The 20,261-nt window shown below is 46.8% G+C and overlaps 2 protein-coding genes across 2 annotated transcripts in view; one reads left to right on the forward strand and one right to left on the reverse strand.

The window, feature by feature from the left end:
• rbfox1l (RNA binding fox-1 homolog 1, like) overlaps positions 1–958 on the forward strand; it is a 19,126-nt gene extending 18,168 nt beyond the window's left edge. Inside the window, exon 12 of the mRNA XM_086155647.1 lies at positions 1–958. This exon is cut by the window's left edge and continues 759 nt beyond it. The gene's annotated coding sequence lies outside the window, so the exon portion shown is untranslated.
• Positions 959–1,319: 361 nt separating this feature from the next.
• Positions 1,320–11,452, reverse strand: leng8 (leukocyte receptor cluster (LRC) member 8). Its single transcript, XM_086155607.1, has 15 exons — positions 11,084–11,452; positions 10,617–10,749; positions 10,255–10,392; positions 10,013–10,090; positions 8,690–9,098; positions 8,223–8,394; positions 7,963–8,133; positions 7,144–7,386; positions 6,904–7,062; positions 6,436–6,730; positions 6,123–6,224; positions 5,957–6,025; positions 5,729–5,858; positions 4,750–4,957; positions 1,320–4,661 (listed from the first exon to the last, which is right to left on the reverse strand). Exons 1-15 carry the CDS (start codon positions 11,122–11,124, stop codon positions 4,499–4,501), a joined length of 2,511 nt encoding a protein of 836 aa, XP_086011733.1. The 5' UTR covers positions 11,125–11,452; the 3' UTR covers positions 1,320–4,498.
• Between the last annotated feature and the right edge of the window lie 8,809 nt (positions 11,453–20,261).

Consider the following 20,261-nt stretch of genomic DNA (forward strand, 5'->3'; position numbering starts at 1 on the left):
AGGTTTTGAATCCCGATTCTGCTTTATCAAAATCGGAATGACACCTGACGACTAAACTGATGCTACGTCCGATGAGCAAAATTGCCGTAATCATGAAAATGGGGTCACCCCCTCCCCCATCCCGACCTCTCAATTCACCTCCAGTTTTCCGTCTCTTTCCTCGCTCGCAGCCGTCACGTCCTCCTCTATTCCTTTTTTGCTCTCGTCCTATTTCTGTCCCAAACACCTGCGATTCACTTCCTCCTCCTTTGCTGTCTTTGCCTTCAAGGTTTCTGTCCTTTTCTAATTCCTATTTCCCCTCTTCTGGTGTGATTCATCTCGTCATTCAAGCGCTAATCTCGCTTTTCTTAGCTTTATTTATTTACTTCCTGCTTCTTCGATCCTGCTCTTCAGTGCCTTCGTATCTGAAGTAGATCTGCTTTGTCGCTTCTTTCTTGGTGCAGTTCCCCGAGCAGACAGAAGGGCGGCGACAGAGAGCCTTGTTTACGGAAAAGGGCCTTCTGAGGTGCAGCTTTTCGCTCAAGACTTTTTCTCAGGCCCGAAACCTGACCGTTTAACCAAACTTAAATAAATAAAAAAAAATGCTGAAGTCATTTTTATGACTGGGTTATTTCATTAAGTTAAAAATCAATTGATTTGACAGAAAGAGTAGAAACCCTTCTGGCTGTCGCTTTCCTTGCCCTCCTCTGCACCATCTCGCCTTCCAGAATGCATGACCTCAACTCTTCTGTTCTTTTTCCCTCTAATTCTATTAATTCCCCCTTTCACATCCTTCTAGTCGACTCGCAGCTGCGCTTTTTAATTTAGACGACGTGACTTTTTCTTCCTTTCTTAATACAGGCTTCCTTTTCAACTCCCAAAAGCTAGTGTCTTACAGTGTCACAGGTGCCTCTGGTTGCTAAAAAAAAAAAAAAAAATGTACAGGATTTCACAATAAAAAGTCAAACTGGACGCATGCTTTCTGTCTCCACTCATATGTATCAGGCAACTTTTTTTTTTTTTTTGCACAATAATCCCGATCAATCTGCGCCAGGCGCGTTTAAGTCCCCCCTGTTCTCCCGCCTGACTTACATTGTGACCTGGCAGCTGCTTAGGGTTTTTAATTTCGTGCAGCTGCTGCTTTTTTCTACAAAAAAAAACCAAAACACAGCATGAACAGGAAGAATCGGAGGCGTTGGGTTTTTAACATCCGGTCGACTGCGAATTGAAACAGTCGGTTTATTGTGACTTCAAGCGACCCTGCGTGCAATGCTCGGGTTCGCGTCCTGACCCCAAATTCCCTGGAAACCCCACGTGGCAACAGAGGTCGACGCGAGATCTGCCCTTTTGAGACTTTTATTTAAATTTTTTTTTTTTGGTTTCGGTTCAAAAAAAAAAAAAAAAAAAAAGAAAAATTACGTACAATATTTACAAAAAATTGCAGATATAAATCAGATCTGTAGAGGGGGGGGGGAGGGCGGGAGAACCTTCGGCTTGAACTGTTAGTCGGCTGCAACGTGAGCTATTAAAACCAATACAATACTTACTAGTGACTCAACTAGCCGCACAATCAACACAGGGGGACACGAGTGGTGGTGGCATGCAGGGAGGGGTGGAGGGGGGGGGGCTCGAAAGAATATGAATTGAGAAAGAGAGAGAGAGAGAGAGAGAGAGTGAGGGAGGGAGGACGAGGAGGAACCGTCAGACGGATGGGGGCGTAAATACTGAAGACGTGACTCAGGCATGGGGTGGAGGGGTGGGTCGGAAGGAGGAGGGAGGGAGGAGGGTGGCATCCAACATAAAATGTGATGTTAGTTGTCCAGGTGAGATTTATACGTGAGAAAAACTAAATGTAAAAAAAAAAAAAAAAAAATGAAATAAAAAGGAAGCGAGGCAGGAGTCCTGTGCTGGTTTTTTTTCGTGCTGAGAACCTGAGAGCGAACGCGTTCTTGGACTGGAGCTTCCCGTTCGTACCGAACACGGGGGTGGGGGTGGGGTGGGTGGAAAGGGGACGACGCGTTTCTGAGCCTGGGACCGCACGACAGTTGGAAGACGCACACGCACACACGAACACACGCACACACATGCAAACACTCCTTAACTGCAGGTGAATTTTGGGGACCGACAATGGGTCGAGATTGTCTGGGAAGCAAACCCGATGGGACTCGAACCAGCTCAAAGAAAGAAAGGAAAAGAAAAAAAGCTGCAAACAAACGGTAAAAATATATATATCTATCTAAACAGGAGGTGACAGGTCTCTATCAATCAAAAAACTAAAAAAAAAAAAACAAAAAAAAAAACAAAAACAACAATCGATCCACCTGGACAGGAAATACATGACTTCAATCATTCCGACATCCATTTTGAAACATTCACGTCAGACAGCTGAGAGGATTAGCGGGGGGGGGGGGATTTGCGAGGGGGGGCGGACGTCGGTGGTCTGACGCTGCCGTGAATCTGATCGGCCGCGTGGCCTCGACTCGACCCGCCGGGTCGATGGCGCCCCCCCCCCCTCCTCCCCCTTCCGGGGCGAGGGGTGCTGACGTTTGTCCCCCGGTCTTTTGTCGTCCCTCTTGTCTGCCCCTGCAACGCAGCAGCACAAGCGGCTGGAGAGCGAGCCGTTCTAACGGGGTGATCCACAGGGAGGAGGGGAAAAGGGGGGAGAGGGGAGAAAGAGAACATGTTGAGGTCAAAGGTCATGTCAGGATGTCAACATTCAGTTTGCAGAACAAGCGTCCCTCCCTCCCCGGGCCCGACGGGAGGGTTCCAGACTCGAAAACCTCAGGATGTGGGGAGGGTCCAAACAAAAACTTACCCATGTGCAAACAAAAAGCACCTATTTTACATGATACGTTTTTACAACACGCGAAATTTACAAAGTGGTCTATCAACAAAATGAACACGCTGGTGCGAGGACACCTCCCCCCCCGGCCGGCTCCCTCGCGAGGTATTAATACTGATTGACGTTCAAGACGGAATTCCGCCCGCCGATCGTGTTTTGCCGACGAGCAGCAGGGAAAATCGGACCTGGGAGTCACAACCAATTAGCACCCAATCGGACGGGGCAATTGGGGTGTGTTGTACCCGAGAAAAAGGCAAAGAAAAAGACGCGGGAACACACACACACACACACACACACATCTGAGGCCTCTTAAAAGAACCACTGATAAGCCCGAACTTGGAAGTTTCCGGCCAGCAGCTTTCTCTCACACACACACACACACACAGCCCGCGTTTCCCTTTGGCCAAATACTCCCATGTCAAATCATCGACCGGGGAATTTCCGTGTAGAAACGTCGGCGGGGTTTTTTTTTCTGCTTAGTCAAGACGAAGGCTATTACCCCCCTCCCCGCCAGAAACCACTGAGCACATGACCCGGAGAATGTGACAAGTCATGATCCATCTCTTTCCAGAAGAGTCCTCCTTTTTTTTTTTTTTTTCTCTTACCAGCCTTGCAAACCACCAGAGCCAGAGGTAGGATACAAACCACACGCTGCCGTTACTTGGTCGTCTTCTTCTTCATCTCCTCCTGCACCCCCTGTGTATGGATTACGGCGCCTAAGCTGTTCCTTTTTTTACTAGACAGCCTGCGGCGTGGACGCGGACGTGGGGGGGCAGGAGGGACGAGGCCTGGCCTCCAGGGCGCGGAGGAGACGCCGGAACACCTGCCTGCTTGTCGGCGTATTCAAAAGTCAATGCTCTTCATGATTTTTCACGAACTTCATCCGGCGGCGAGGGACTCCTTCCACGACTCGGCGGTTAGAGGGACTAACATTACTTTTTTTTTTTTTTTTAAATGGGGGGAAAAAAAAAAAAAAGGTTGTCGATAGGGGGGAGGGGGATCCAGTCTGTGGTTTCCTGGTGAAGGGAGGAGTGGATACCTTGAGGAGACAGCAGGACGCAGCAGGACATACAAAACCTGGTCCGTCAGACGTGCTCACAGTCTTTGTGATTCGGGGGGGCCTTGACTTCGAACAGGGGACGACGGACTAGACGGAGAACAGCTGTTCTGTGTTTCCCGTTAGGCTGTCGGAGCTTGACGCTTCGGGTCTTGAGAGCTGTTGACTTGAGGAAGGAAAGAACATAACAGAACACTGTTAGCTTTGACATCTGAAGGAGGTCTGGTCCCTGATCTGGGTGTGTGACGTCTTGGCCTTTAAGTGTCGGCGCCTCTGAGGATAATCCCAAAGCTAAGCTCTCCGCTCCCTTTCCTGGCTTCACCGAATGCATCTAGACGCGTGAGGCGCGAGGCTAAGCTACGATGTCGAGTTGGCAGTGTGCGCGGACTCGCTCTCCTTCTGGGGTTGAAGCTTCTATCCCGGTTTCTGCCTGGAAGATTCTAACAACGATTCGTTTCGTATTTAGCTTGTGTGTGGCTGCTGGTCTGCTGCTACGCTATCCGACTAGCTGAGGTGCACTCGTGCATTCAATAGTCTGGATTCGTGTTGGCCCCTAAGCACCTCCCTGCTCTGTGCTGTGCTGCGCTGTACTAGCCACCTGACCCCCCGCCCCAACCCCCTCAGGAGGCAGCCAAAGTGGCAGAGCTGGCCTTGCAGTCTATCTTTTTGGGGTCTGAGGGGGTGACAGTGACACCCAACCCAGAGAGAAACTCCATACAGGAGTCTAAACAAGCGAAGCCCAGAGTGGACTGCACATACTGCACCGGCAAGTCAGGCCTAAACCTGCAAGGAGGAAACGGAGGCACCGGTTAGTTTGTTTGTTCCAGCATTCAATCATTTCATATTTCAAAACGTCTCGCGCACGACTTACGTTTTGACTATGGCCCGAAGCGCGACCTTCCTTTCCCTCTCTACAAACTTGTCAATGAGGTACGAAGCCATGCGTGGGGCTTCCAGATACAGCTTAAAGAAGCGGCAGTAGTTTCCTAACGCCCAGGCGGCGCGCAGAGCGAGAGCGTGGGCCACACACTCATCCGCCCGCAGCGCCGGGGTCAAGTACACCAGCTCGGTGGTCAGATCTGCAGAGGGGGAGACAGAAACACAGAACATGGGACGGCTGGTCTTAAGACAGATCCTGGAATGCCTGCGGGGGAAAGACTGCATTTTTGCCATCGCGACTGTGACTTTAAAAAGGAGTAAACCAGATGTCGTCTCTGCAGTTAAACTTCAGCCACGCATGTTAAGGTGAAAGTGATACTGTGAACACCAATGCACAAACAGACTCGAGAGACCGGACGAAAGACTGGATTTCTTGCGATCCTTCGGGTCGGAGATTGTTTGTATAGCAACACTTAAAAGCCCAAATACAACAAAATGCAAATCAAAAACAGCCACCTCCACCATATCCGAGGCAGCACCACATTGTCATGCTATTGACACAGTGTGCTTGGACTGCTCTAGAAAAGGGGTGCACTCTTTAGGAGTCTAGACCTTTGTCTAAGCAGCAGGGGAGACCAGATACAAAGTTAGCTCCCCTGCCAGCTTAACGTGTCACCTGTCAGCTAGCTGACGATTCCTCCGTTATTATTATTATTAATATTGGTGGCAGAAACTAGCTCTGGCAGGTTATGGCCACAGAGCGGTCTGGAGAAAACTTCCTTTGGATGAGCCACAGCGCACGCCAGGTTTGCAAGCAGATATGTTAGGAGGGGTAATAACATCAATCTGTTAAACGATTATGGATCACTTTAACCAGAAATAAGAGAAAATGACCCCCATTACTGACTAGAAAATATGAACTCTCTCTGCAAGCGGACATTCTGTGTGTGTGTGTGTGTGTGTGGACATACCGGCAGAGTTCTTAGTGAAGATGTAGTACAGCAGCCTGTATGCTGTGAATTCTCCAATGTTCTCCGAGGGGTTGTCCTTGTAAAGGGCCTTCAGTTGTGTCTGGCACTGGTTGAACTCCTCGTGGTCTCCCTGAAAACAAAGGACAATTGCTCGGTTATTATTCGAGAGAAAGAAAGAAACAAAGAAAGAACCTGTCACCCAGAGATGCTACATGAGAGGCGACTCACTTTTTCAAGAGCAATGCGGGCATGACACTCGTACACTTCCACAGTAAAGTCCGTACGAACTCCCTGGACCTGCGGTGTTGTGAAACGCAAAAAGAAGGCATGTTAATATGGGGGTCATGGGAGGACGGGACGACAACCAAATGCAGTCTGGGTGTGGTGGACTCACCGTGAGGTCCTGTCGTATGGACTTCATCTGCTCACAAGCGTAGGCATAGTCCTGGTGGGTCTTCCAGTGGGTTTTGACGGTCTGCAGAGATTTCCTGAGCACCTGAGAGGCAAAAAAACAAAGTAAGACAAGGGTCAGAGGCGATGCAACGAGCGAGAATCATCGGCCTTCCTCGTTTAATGCCTGAACTCTTTACAATGTGCCGTATCAAGCTCACAAGTGAAACTACTTTAAACTCCCTCTGTTTAAAAATAAAAGCTCATCCTCGGACCGTTCGACTACAGCCCAGGTGCAGAGACAGCGAGGGACTTACAGAAACGGGGCGAACAGTGGAAGGGTCTGGGGCGCAGGTGAGCCTCAGGTAGTGCTTGGTGATGTCCTGACAGGTTCCCACGATGGGACAATCCTCCCAGCTGAGGCCCTCCTGCGTCCCGTCAGGGAGGTCCAGGGTGTTGATGGAGAGAACCAAGGGCTCCGTGCGAAGCTGCTTTTGGAACCGAGCAGCTCTGCTTTGCTTCTTGGCTTCCCTGTTGGGGTCGTGGAAATCCAGACCGGCAGTTCCGCCTTTCCTCTTTTTGTTGGCTGCTGAACCACCATCTTCCATGTTTCTGGAGGAAATATTTTTAAACAGGGGCAGTTTTGGTCAAATCTTGTCCCAATGGCAGTGAGCATGCACGACCGGGACTTTTCTTTCAGCTTTTGTCTGGTTAACTGTTCCGTTGAAATGGTAGATCGGGAGTCTAATAGCAGGAACTTAGAAGTGTATCTCGTATGTCATTACCGCCGTCCTCGGTTGGCTTTTCCTCCTCTTCCTCGTCCCCTCTCGCCCCCGCCACGTCCTCGATCCCTATCGTTGCCACGGCCTCCCTTTTGATTTCGCCTCGACAGCTGAGGGCGCAGGTCGCTGGAAATGCTACTGTCTGACTGGGAGCCGGAATCGCTGGAACCAAACGGACATTTAGAAGAGGAGGCGACCACCCGGGGCATGTGAACCGCGAGGGGGCCGAGGGAAGCGTCTCACCTGCGTCTGTGTCTTTGGTTGCTGCGGTCCCTTTGTCTGCCGCGGGACGGGGAGGGGGAGCGGGAGGACGAGTGCGACGAGCTAGAGGATGGACTCCTTTGAGAGAAGATGTTCCTGTAGTGGCCCAGCCTATGTCCGGCGCCTCTGCCCCGCGTGGTGCTGGCAGTGCCGCCGCGGCTAAGGGTGCCATCTGAATTCCTCTGGGATGGGACGGCTTCCCAACGGGACTGCTTCACCTTTAGTCTGTGGGACAAAATTTTTAATGAGTCCTTGCGAAAGTTCACTTTACCATTCCATAAAAGCACAAGGATGTTTATTGAAGGGAGAACTGGGAAGAAATCCTGGGTTCACATCTGTATCCTACTGACTCCGTGTTTGAGTACAGTTCATTTCTTAGATCACCGCTTAGATAAGGGCTCTAAGCAGGGAACAGATCTGCCAAGGAAGCACAAGTTCTTTCATTAAATCACACACACACACACACACACACACACACACACACACACACACACACACACACGGCTTTAGCAAGAGGATACTGGATCTGTCTCTGATTGTGTGAAAGAGAAAAAATGCTTTCATTCCAGCCAGAGATTGCGGAAAAAAACCCAAGTTGCTTAACGCATAAAAAGGAAAGATTTTACTTCCTCGAGCCGCAGAACATTCCGTCAAATACCTTCATCCTGTCCTTTTATTAAAAGTGGGTGACAATTGTATCAGGACCGTGACTCAGATTTCCTGACATTTAATGGATTCTTCTCCGGCTCGGACACTTTCCAGGTAGTAAACCCGAGACGTGGAGCAAGTCAGGTAACTCACTCAGGCAGCGGTTCACGGGTCCAGTCAATAGTATATGCAGAGCCATCTTTTAGCCGGTCCTGCAGAACCTCCTTCAACACCTTCTCTGTGCGATCTTTGTCTTCGTCCGTCTCGCAGGCAGTGAAACAGCGCTGCACATACTCCTTCATGGCTTGGGGCCACTCCTGGGATCTACGGGGAAAACACCGAAGGTTAACCCCTGTCTCCCTCCAAAGAAAAGCTCATAAGGACAGTAAAACTCAGCAAAGTCCAGTTCTGACCTTGTCTGAGCGGCTCCAGGTGCAGCATTGGCAGAAACAGGAGAAGATGGGACTGTGTTCATCGTGGAGGCCTGCTCGCTCTGCGGAAACGCCTGATTGGAAATTATGGAGCACTGAACCTGATAGGGCCTCTTGGGAAGATTGAACTTGACAGCAGCAGTGCCTGGGGACTCTGGAAAAAAAAAGTATTCATGAAAAGTACTTGTTTGGCTATTTTTTTTTAACAACAATACTGATAAAACTCCCCCCCCGCGACATCAAAGGATAACATATAATGCATAATACTCCTCTACATACTAGGGTACTGACAAGAACTTTCCATTGTAATAATAGATATTTTTAAGTTCACTGGACCGCGAAACCGGAAACTCTGGTATGTTGCCGACAATAAAAAAACACTGTAAAACCAGTTCAATGTTTCTGTAGTCTGGGATCTGCCTTAGAGGCTTTGCTGAGTTGAATCTTACGTTTCATACGATGCCAGAGTTGCTGTCCTTGCTTCTGGTTTTTGTTTTTGTTGGCCTCGCCCCTGCCCATGCCCACGTACTGGCCCTGTTGTTGCTGGGGGTTAACGTGTGCGGGCTGGTACGAGTTCTGGGTCTGGAAAGCCTGTCCGTAAGCCGGGCGGCCCTGGGTATGGTTATAAACCTGCATCTGGTTTGGGTCCCCAGGTGGATACGGCATGGAGCTGCTAGTACTATAAGCATTCTGCGACGGAGGAGGAGGATACTGGGAGTTTGGTGGGGGTGGGATGGGAGGGGGTGGGGGAGGAGGGGGATTCTCCGAGGTGGTTGGACTCTGGGGTGGCTGGGGAGCGGGTTGTGATTGGGAAGAATAGCTGGGAGGCTGGTCTTCCATTCCAGGCACAGGGGGAGGCTGTTAAAAGAACAACAAGCCAATTCAGCAGAACAGAAAAATAACCAGAGAAAAATTGAGCAATCTCAGTCTGAACGATTCTCAGTAGTCCATTGTTGCATTCTCCAATACAAAGGGCTGAATTACTGCTCATCAAATTGCAAAAACACTGTCATTGTTGATCTCGATTAAAAAAAAAAAAAAAGTATTGTGAAAGGAAGTACATGTCAAATGTGATGAGACAGAAATATCAGTCCATAAAATCTGACAATTTCCACTCATTCACACTTAAGCATACAATTTGGTGTGGGTTTATGTGTTCAAATTTGCACACATTTTGAGCAGAGATACCTAAACGCGTTTAATAATTTAGGAAAGACTTCTTTTTTATCTTTATAGTTATATTTACTTTGTAGTGATATAGTAAAGTTATATTTACTTTATAGCCTTAACTTTGACACTTTATATTTTATTTGTACTTCTCATTCTCCCTCCTTCCTACTATTATCTATTATTGTTATGTTTTACTTGAAACTCTGGCACAACAATTTCCTTCAGGATGAATAAAGTTTTTCTTATTCTTATTCTTCTTTTTCTTAGTTATATCCTTTAGTCACTCATTGGAAAAGTCTAAATATCAGTGCTGGATAAATTAAAAACCCTAAGAATAAAACATCCATTAATTTAACATGTGCCGTTCGTTCAATAAATACCTCAGCAAAACATTTCCCAATGCCGAATAGATAAAAACAAGCCAAGCTACTGAGCGCAATGTTTGCTACCTGTTTTGTTGAGAGCTGAGGTTGATCTTGCAAAATGACTAAACGACTAATTTAATCAAATCAAATTTGTCATCAGGGTGCGAAGACCTTTAAAATCCCTTCACGTTGTCGGTAAATGTGCTGATGTTGCTTTTTTTTTTTTAAATCACATACCTGTCCATTAGAGGTTGGAGTTCCTGGGTAGGGCCCTTGGGGCATGCCATACTGACTCTGTGGATACGCGGCTCCGTACTGCACAAAGACAACGTTGTTAAAATTTTTGTTGCAAACATAAACACAGACTATTGTGATTAAAGATTTTTTTTAGATAATCACGTAAGTAATCTGCAATTAGCAAGTGTTTCGATGCCCTAAAATTAAACATGAGCCCATCCAAACTTCACTTTTATACTCACTGGACTCATGGGGTAGTAGTAGCTGTAAGGGTACGTGTATCCAGGATACTGCTGCTGATTTTGCTGGTACCACTGGTAGTATTGTTGCTGCTGCTGAAGGGCAGCAGAGTCAGCTGCTACTGTTTGAAACTGACTCGCCTAGAATTGCACACATGGACATTGTATTAAAATCTGGAATGATGACTCATACATGTAGTAGGGGCACGGATGACAATATTGTCAGAGTTTATATGCGAATACACCAAGGCAAGGATTTCTCCTTCCCTTGTATGACAGTTACATGTCTGTAAAAACAATCCATATAGTAAACCAAATACTTTACTTGGCTTGACATTTAGTAAGGCAATTTTTGATCACTTTACCTCTGCTGCCACCCGGTTGCTCTGAGCAGTTTTGGCAGAATTCTGGCTCTTGTTGATGGAGGCAAGTGCTTGTCTCGCTTTCTCCCATTCTGGGTTTTCGTGAACCTGGCTGTCTCCAGAAGGGCCGTACGACCTATTAGCGAAAACGATTTGTTCACAATATTACAAGTGCAATGTGAGCTTGAGGATTTTAGTATCAAAATATACGCTTCTATATTAAAACTTCCTTTAAAAGGGATTTTTGATTGATCTTAACTGTCTAGTGTAAAACAAACTTGGTTGCTTTGAGGCCTAATCGTAACGTTAGCTTGGAGACTTGACAGCAGGGTACGTGAGCTACAGCTAGCGTAACATCTCTAAACTAGATAATGCCTCTTTCGTGTCAAAAAAAACACTAAAACCAAACCATTAGGTTGTGTCATGTATATATGTTTAACGGTATTTCATCCTCTGTAAGCATGACCTACCAGTTAGTTGTTGTGGGTGCTTGTGTCGCGTTGGCCGCCATTTCGCCTCTATCCAGAGTTAGCACTGGATGCTAACGCTAGAGAGGTTACCAGCTAGCTATAAGGCTAGCTAGCGAAGAAACGAGCTAGCTGTGTTAGCTCACTGCTGCTACAGAGAGAGGTAAACAGGATGAGGTCCGACACGACGACTGCCCCCCAATAATAAGCAAACAACTGCAAAATAACCCTATCTCTCCTAAAAAATACAACTATTAAACATCCATTAAACGGCAAAGATTTAAAAGGAAAATAACAAACATAGGCAGAGTTATTTGCTTCACCGTTTACTGACAACTTCGTCAAAGTATAGGCTGGCGATACAAAATGGCAGCTCGGTCGAATTGGCCAAGCCTGTGACGTATGACGCTGGAATATTTGCGTTCTATGCCCAGTTTTTGTCCTGAAAGGCATCACGCACGCCGCCCCAATGCAGACTCACCAATCACATGTCTAAAATGAAGTCAGCTCACATTTGATTCGTCCGTTCAGCTGACAATCATATTTAATGGGCGGGATACAGTTGCCTGCGAGGCAAAAAAGGCAAAAACTGAGACAAGACAAATCGATAAAATCCAGATTTTTCATGAAAAATAATAATAAATTGTTATGATACACAATTATATAATAAATATCATCAATCCCATGTTACACGACGGGTAAATGTATCGGAAAAATAAATATTGGTGACATTAAAAAGTATCATAATAATAATGAAAATATTGAAAAATGAGAATTGATACTATTTAACACCTCCTCTTGCCCGTGAAAATATGAGTAATAGGTTCATTAAAGAAATCAGAAAAAAGTGGTTTCTCTGTTTTAATTCACACAGTGACGGCTTTCATTTCAAGGAGTATTGTTAGATGGTCAGTTTTCACAAAAGTCGCATGGCCGTTATTTCGTAATGGTATTTCCGAGTGCTCTTGCACGACACGTTCCACCTGTGACATCTCGACCTCCCTCGTATTTCGCAACATCCGCCCCTTTTGCTTGAATTCGGCATACCTGCAGCGCATGTGTGACATCACAGCCCACCCCCTTTGTGACATCATAGCCCTCCTTTGTGACATCATAGCCACCCTTTGTGACATCGCATACTTTCACCCCCAACATCACAGCTTCTCTTCCCTTTGTACGATCACTCTTGGAGTAGCAAGGCGACCATATAACAAAGTGCAAAGGAAGGAAGTAACGCAACCGTCTGGAGCTACCACCAACAATACTGTGCAAGAATAGAACTCCATGGAGGTGTTAACGCAACTGCACGGACGCCATCCGGCGGGATACATCAGAAGACACAATAGAGGAAGTTACTGCAGAGGCGGGTGTAAGTAAGAAAAACAAACACAAATTTCATAAACTTTATGATGTCACATCTTCCGCAATGTGACATCGATGTCAATATGCAAGGAGTTGCTGCGCCGCGTTACCATGTTCAAGCCCGGACAAAAGGCGGCCACAGTAAATGTCTGGCAAAGGGTATGTGCTGACCTACGGACCCCACCTGCCCCACTTTTTCCATATCTTGTAATATTTGGTGACACGCCAAGGTAGAAATGGACGTCAGCAGCGACATTTTGCAAAGGTTAACTTCGGGGAGGGCCAGAGCCAGAGTTCCCTCGCTCGCTCGCTTGATTATAATGTGTTGGATACAAGTAAGCTTCAGAAGGAGGTGGCTGTCAGAGTTGCAAATCTCAGTACTCCGTGGTACCTTTGAGGCTGGATGATGGTTCCTGACCCTCAGCTGTCTGTAGGGGGCAGCTTGCCACAATTCCACTCCCCCATCAATCTCTATCCCACTGTATCCTGCACTCAGGGTCACGGCTACCTGCTGTCAATGCACGAGAGGCTACATGTAGAGACCTACAGCCATTCATCCTTGCATAATTGTAATCCGGGTGAATCCCCAAAAATTGTACCTTTGTCCCCACCTAATGACTCCTCCTTTAGCATGACAATCCCCTTTGACCTAGTTTCTGGCGATCAACTCTCCCATTTGCATCGCAAGCCATTATGACTTGGACAACCCTGGCAGAACCGAGGAGGTGCTAGCATACGCCGGTGCGGGTTAGCCCAGTTGAGATAGGCGGCTAGGCAGAAGGCGCTGGCCTACACTAACAAGGGAGAAGCCTGGGCACAGACGGGCGACTAGGCGGAAGGTGCTAGCATACATCAATGAGGGAAACCCAGTCAGGATGGGCGGCTAGGCGGAAGGCCAAAGCATATACCCAAAGGAGAGAAGTCCGGTGATAGGTGGAGGGCGCTAGTATACACCGAAGAGGGAGAAGCTTCCGAGGGACAGGTGGCTAGGCAGAAGGCGTTAGCATACACTGACGAGGCAGTAGTCTGAGTGTGGACGGGTGGCTAGGTGGAAGGTGGTAGCATACACTGACGACTGAGAAGCCCAGGCGGGGACCGGTGGTTTGGTGGAAGTTGCTAGCATACACCAATGATGGAAACCAGGTTGGGACAGTTGGAGCTTGGCAGAAGGAGTTGGAGCTAGGCAGAAGGAGCTAGCATAAACAGATGAGGGACACCTGGTTAGGATGGGCGGCGAAGCGGAAGCAGCTAGCCTACACTGACGAGGGAGAGGCCCAGGCAGCTGGGTGGAAGGAACTAGCATATACCAACGAGGGAGAAGCCTGGTCGGGGGCAAGCAACTTGGTGGAAGGTGCTTGCCCCCATACACCGACAGGCTATGCAGAAGGCGCTAGCATAGATGGATGAGGGAGAAGCCCCTTTGGGCCAGGCGGCTAAGCAGAAGTGGCTAGCATACACCCACGTGGGAAGCCAGCTTGGGATGGGCAGCAAGGCGGAAGTCGCTAGCATACACTGGCGAGGTAGAAACCCAGTCGGGGTCGGGTGGCTTGGTGAAAAGTGCTAGCATACACCAATGAAGGAATCCCAGTTTGGACGGGCAGCTAGGTGGAAGGCGCTAGGATACACCAAAGAGGGAAGGGAGCAAATGGGGAGGGATGTCGTCGGAGACAGAAAAAGAGGAAATGGCAAGAGAAGGTGGAGGAGATGACGTACATTTGCAAATGCCCTGCAATGGGTCCAATGAACACAGTCCTGACAGAACCCTGGACCGTGTTGCTGTGTGTCAATTAATGCTAATCCACCCACTGAGTTAATGTTCTCTGAAACGCGTCAGATTTACCAAGTGTTTGTTTTTCAATAGCACCCGCGGCCCCCCACTGAGAACTCTATTATAATGATTTTCTTTCTTAGTCCGGTATAAACAAAAGTTCAGTTTCAGACTGTAACTGAATATGAGGAAGTTTATCGATGCGTTAAATCAACAAAGCAACCGGGCGGCTTTATAACCACATAATGGACCGTCTTTAACTGTCTCGTAAATTCTCCCAGGACAGGGTGGCCAGCCCAGTCGGCTCGAGTCTCGGTTGTGTAACGTTACCCTGGCCGGCTGCGCACCGGCTCTTGTTTTTTCCTCCCTGGATGCTTTGAAACGGCGTCATCCAAACCAAAACCAGAACCGATGATGTTTCGTGGAGATAGATCTGTACTTTTGGCCTAGCCGCCCGTCCCAACTGGGATTCTCCGACGTCGGGATTCTCCGACAACAGATGTATTTTTCCTCCTTTTTGAACATGTGGAACCGACTGGGATTCTCCGACATCGGTGTATGCTAGGCGCTAGCGTACACTCCTAGCGGCCCTTCTCGACCAGTCATAGTTGGAGAAGAAGTCTCCTAAACCCCTTTTCATTCCCTCTTGAAAAACAACAACTTTGAAATCATGCATTTACAAGGAAAATAAAGAGAGGGTTTGATAAACAAAGACACCATGTGTGGGGACGAGCAATGCTACGCCGAAATTTAGCGACTTTCTGACGGGTGGCGGCTCGATCGGGGGGGGGGTTCTTTAAACCGGCAGAGTAATCTAGAATCTTCACCCCCGCGTCCCCTCTAGCAGAATGGTTGACACGGTGTTAGCTTCCTCCGCGAGCATAACTGACCGATTACATGTCAGTTGTCGGGGGGACGGATGTCAGGTCGGATTATGCGGAAGAGGAAAAGTGATGGATGTGGAAGGCTGGTCTGTGTGTGTGTGTGTGTGTGCGTTGGGGGGAAGGTGAACTCAACAGCTGCGGAGAAAGCATCCATTACGAGCTGAGCGTGAAAAGAATCGAATCGGAGCGCCGCCTCCCGGGCGAGCGACGCCACGGCCAAATCGCCAAAAGCTTTGAGATTTGAGAAAAACACACACGCCAATCTGTGATATCTGATTACCTTGAAATATCAGCCGGACCAAATACCAGTGGGGCCAAAAGAACGGAAAATACACATTTTATTGAGACGAATTCTTGATATTTGACTAAAAGTACCACTTTCCCATGTGAATACATGAAAACACGCACCCTTACTGAGTCCATATGTACTTTTAATGTCACCCAAACATCAGAAGACTAGTAAGGTTTAGCAAACATGTGAAAAGCTATCATCGCAAACCTGCTCACACCTAAAGACTAATTTTTTTAAAGTTTTTGGTCTAAGACAGATTTTACAAAGACCGTCAATCTTATAGGTCACTATTTACAAGACCTTAACTTGAATCTATCAGCAATTTCTTCCCACCATATAATGTTTCACTAATGTATTTGCAGAGCCTCTGCTATTCTCTATAATGGGAGAGCCCCGTCTTATCTCTAGGATATGGTCAAACCACATGTCCCTATCCGTCCCCTCCGATCTGCCACCTCTCGGCGACCGTCCACCCCGTCACTCAGAGCCCCCGGTTGCCGATCGAACCGGTCTTGGCTCTTCAGTGGTGGAACGAACTCCCATAAAAAGGTCAGAACAGTGGGGTCGCTACCCATCTTTCGCCGTGAGCTGAAAACATACCTCTTCACCAAGCACCAATTGCGCTTAGCCATCCCCCCCGGAAAAAAAAAGAAAAGAAATAAATGTATGTATGTATATGGTTTTGAGATGGCTATTTGGCACTTCAAGCACTTCGGATCTTCGGTGACTGAATTACACTTTTTGTAAGTCGCTTTGGATAAAAACATCCGCCAAATGACTAATGTAATGTAATGTAATGTGATGTAATGTAATGTAATTCCACGTCACCGCTTTTCCTTCTCCGCTGTTAAGTCGGAGGGTTGTTCTGCCAACAGCTCCACCATCAGCTCCTCTTTCTGGACGCTCCATATTGATCGGGATGTCCTTCGCCGTTCCCATTCATCCATACCGCCAACAAATACCGTTTCAATACCGCTCTGGCGATTGTTTGTCGATCAGGTTTCCCGTTTCCGGTTTTGTTAGCGCTCATCTATCGGTTGATGATTGTGTTACGTCACCTTAAAAACACGATTTTACCAAACACGTTTGATAGTTTCGTAAGCCCAAGACTAGGAAAAGACCGATCTAAAACAGCTCAGATTACCACCTTACACTTAGCTTAGCTATGACTCCGCTAAGACCCCTAACTTTTCCTTCTGATTTTTAGTTTTTTATTGGCAGCAACATGGCATGAGATCTGGGGCCGAAGCGAGAAACAAATAACGTCAAAAACCAGTTTACCAGTTTCCTCCTTCTGGTTTTGCCAGAGTTCATCTATTGGTTGTTGATTTTGTGACATCGGCGTAAAGCCTGAAAGACTTGCGTCAATCAAACACGTTTGTTATTCTCATAAACCCATGACTAGGAAAAGACTGATCTAAAACAGCTCAGATTACCACCTTACACTTAGCTTAGCAATGACTCCAGTAAGACTTCAAACGTTTCCTTTTGCTTTTTTAGTTTTTCGTGAAAACTAGGTGTGAGCTTTGCATTAGGCGACTAAACGCTCGCTTCATTGATAACAACGCGGCATGATCTCTGGAGCTGAAGCAGAAATAAATACCATCTCTGCTGTTAATGCTGTTTGCCTACCGGGTTTCTTTCTTCTGGTTTTCCCAGAGTTCATCTATTGGTTGTTGATTTTGTGACATCGGCGTAAAGCTTGAAAGACTTGTGTCAATCAAACACGTTTGATATTGTTGTGAACCCAAGGCTCAGATTACCATGTGAGATGACGGGAGCTGCGACTCCAGTAAAACTAAAATATCCTTCCGACTTTCTGTTTTTAGTTTGTGACCGTGAAAACAGTTTGTCGTTAGTCATACTCCTCGACATAGTCCGTAAACCCGCCATCGCCGCCGCCTGGGTTAATAACCAACCAGCGAACAGCCGCCCCAGGGAATGTAACCATTGCCCGCTCACGCGGCGGACATGATGTCATCTCGCCACGCTCCTCGGCCTCGTCTGCCGCGCGGAGGGGAGTCATTTCCTGTCAGACGCCCCCCCCCTTCCCTCCCCTGTTCTTCCTCGTCCTCCTCCTCCTCCCCCGCTGCCGAGCCCAAATGGCATTTCCAACTGTTTTTCAGGCTCGTCCTCGAGCGGCTCCACGTTTTCCCCTCTTCTCGCGCCAGATACCAGAACCCTCTGCGTCTTATTCGCCTCCGTCCTGCTCTTTAAAAACTTTCACCCCTAAAAAACAGTTAAAGAAAAAACAGGGAATGAGCATGACCTACTTGGGATGCAAAGTCAATGAATAACCGGTTATCTTTGCAAGACTTTTCCGGACGGGTTATTTCATTGCAGGTGACATCTTGTGAGGGTTTGACAAGTAATCCCCCCCCCCCCTTCCCCTGTTCCCTGTTATATCATCTTGCAAATATCTCAAACATTCGTGGAGAGAGCTTGCAAAAACAATGACTCACCGGCCCATTGTGTGGACGCCATTGTCCCCCCCGACTACCTGGTAGCTGCTTCTCGGGGCCGGCGGCAGGAAGCAGCCCAGAACAGAGAAATAACAAAAAAAAACTTTTTTTTTTTTTTTTTTTTTACACCTTGCCTTGCAACAAAAGATTACAAAGAATAAATGCGCCGCGTTTAGAGGTGTTAAACACTAAGGAGGAATTATGTTTGTGTAGACGGCGTTCTCGGGGCGCGGCTTTTAGCTTTAGCATTAGCTTAGCCAGCCGAATACAGTATTTTTCTTCTTGTTAAAGAAAAAAAAAAAGGAGTTAAGACTTATCACATTCTATATAAAAAGGCTATGGGGGATAATAAATTTACTATCTGAGAGGAATTTTAAATTACATTTTAATTATTTGACCAAGCGGACTCTGTGTCTGACTGCATTGTGCCAAGACAATTATTCAAAGAAACATTAATTCCAGTTCCACCCATTTAGTCAATATTTGCTCACTGGCTGTCATTAATATTTGTAATATTTACCGGCCCCGACTCTGTCTACAATAGCTAAGTTGTGATACTTCCTTGTGTATTAATGGGTGACCTTTGACCCATTTTTTTTTTTAAAAAGTCTGCAAGACCTCTTGCCACCGGGTTTAATATTGGTGAGCTGGTTAGCGCTGTTTGTTTGACTTGGATAATATGTAATGCGGTTTATCGCTGACCTTTTTTATCAGGCAGGATGGGGAAATAGTAGACTGTAAGAGGAAAAAAAAAAGGCCTCAAAAGTGTTAGACAGCCTAACCCTAATAAAGTTGCACATTCATTTCATCTAGCGTTTTTAAAAAAAAAGAAAATACATTGTGTTACTATAGTATATGATATTGTAATTTAATAGTATGTCCTTGTATGGGGATGGTTCTTATCTTACTGGATAATGGTGATACCCAATGATCTGAGTGTTTATTTTCGTCAAGACCGCCCTGTGACATTGGTAAAGCTGTACGGTATCTGCTGGGGCAGCATTGTGGGCCGGGGGGGGGGGGGGGGGGGGCAGATCAGATCAGATCCCAATGTTCTCAAATGGTTACTTTATATTTGTAGCATAGGATAAGTATTGAACAGTTTTGTTTCAAATTTTCATAAAGAAAACAAGGGAAAAAAAAGACACATCAATTCACTGCATTAATTTGCCAACTAACTAATTCATTAATTTCTCTATCCTGCTTATACTGCATTTGGGAACCATGGGAATTAGGGTGAGGGGTGGTACGCTTATCCCAGAGGTCAGATGTTCACCCTGGACCAGTCGCCAGTTGATCACGTGGCTACATATACAGAGATACAGCAATTCACCCTGTCATTCATGTGCTGTATAGAGATATACAACTTTTGCGCCCTCGTTCACATGTCGTACAGAGACATACAACCATTCGCACATCATATCGACATGCAAGATTCACTCACTTATTCATTCAAATTTCATATAGACATTCATCCATTCACTCGAATCCACATGTCATATAAGGACATACAAGTTTTGCTCCCTCATTCACATGTCATACAGACATACAACTACTCACACATCATAAAGATGTGCAACATTCACTCATTCATTCAAACATCATATGGAGCCATTCACCTATTCACTTGTTAATTAGTGTGTCATATAATAGAGACATACAAGTTTTGCTCCCTCATCCACATGTCATGGAGACATACAACTCTTGCTCCCTCATTACATGTCATACAGAGACATACAACTACTCCCACATCATAAAGACGTGCAACATTCACTCATTCATTCAAACATCATATGGAAACATTCACCTATTCACTTGTTAATTAGTGTGTCGCATAGAGACATACAAGTTTTGCTGCCTCATCCACATGTCATATAGACAGACAACTCTTGCACCCTCATTACATGTCACATAGAGACATGCAACCATTCACACACTCACTCAATTGTCATATAGACATTCACACATTCACCCTAAGTCAGAGACATACAACTTTTGCTCCCTCATTCACATTTCATGGAGGAACACAACAGTCATCCTGTTATTTACATATCTGAACATACAAATATGAATCAAACCACCTGCACATAGCGAAGAAGACAGTTTTTGTTACATCACCGCTTTGTGTGCCAATTTCATCACAACCCCAAATGGGTACCTCATAATTAGCTTCCCGTCCAGGGGTTTGCAGAAATGTCACTCGCTAGGTGATCTTGCCGCCGCTAGCAGGCGCCAAAAGCCTCCCTCCTGTCTGCGAGTGGAAGTTGCGTGGGAACGGGTCAAACGTGTGAGGACACGGGAGGGCGAACATGAGTGCAGCCATTCACAGAAATGACGCGGGTTGGAGGTGAAGCGAGGAAGAGGTCCGGGTCTGCAAATTAGCTGCCGCCTCCGACACATCTGGAGCGACTTT

This window comes from Fistularia commersonii, chromosome 11 (genome assembly GCF_037954325.1).
Source record: "Fistularia commersonii isolate RoL2024-O1a breed Wild chromosome 11, RoL_Fcom_v1.0, whole genome shotgun sequence".
Lineage (NCBI taxonomy): Eukaryota > Metazoa > Chordata > Actinopteri > Syngnathiformes > Fistulariidae > Fistularia > Fistularia commersonii.

Coding starts and splice junctions, on each gene's coding strand:
- leng8 (XM_086155607.1), bottom strand. CDS start 11,124: ATGGCGGCCAACGCGACACAAGCACCCACAACAACTAACTG. Junction 8,395..8,689: donor ACTCTGGCATCGTATGAAAC/GTAAGATTCAAC, acceptor TTTTTTTTCCAG/AGTCCCCAGGCACTGCTGCT. Junction 6,225..6,435: donor CCACTGTTCGCCCCGTTTCT/GTAAGTCCCTCG, acceptor TTTGCCTCTCAG/GTGCTCAGGAAATCTCTGCA.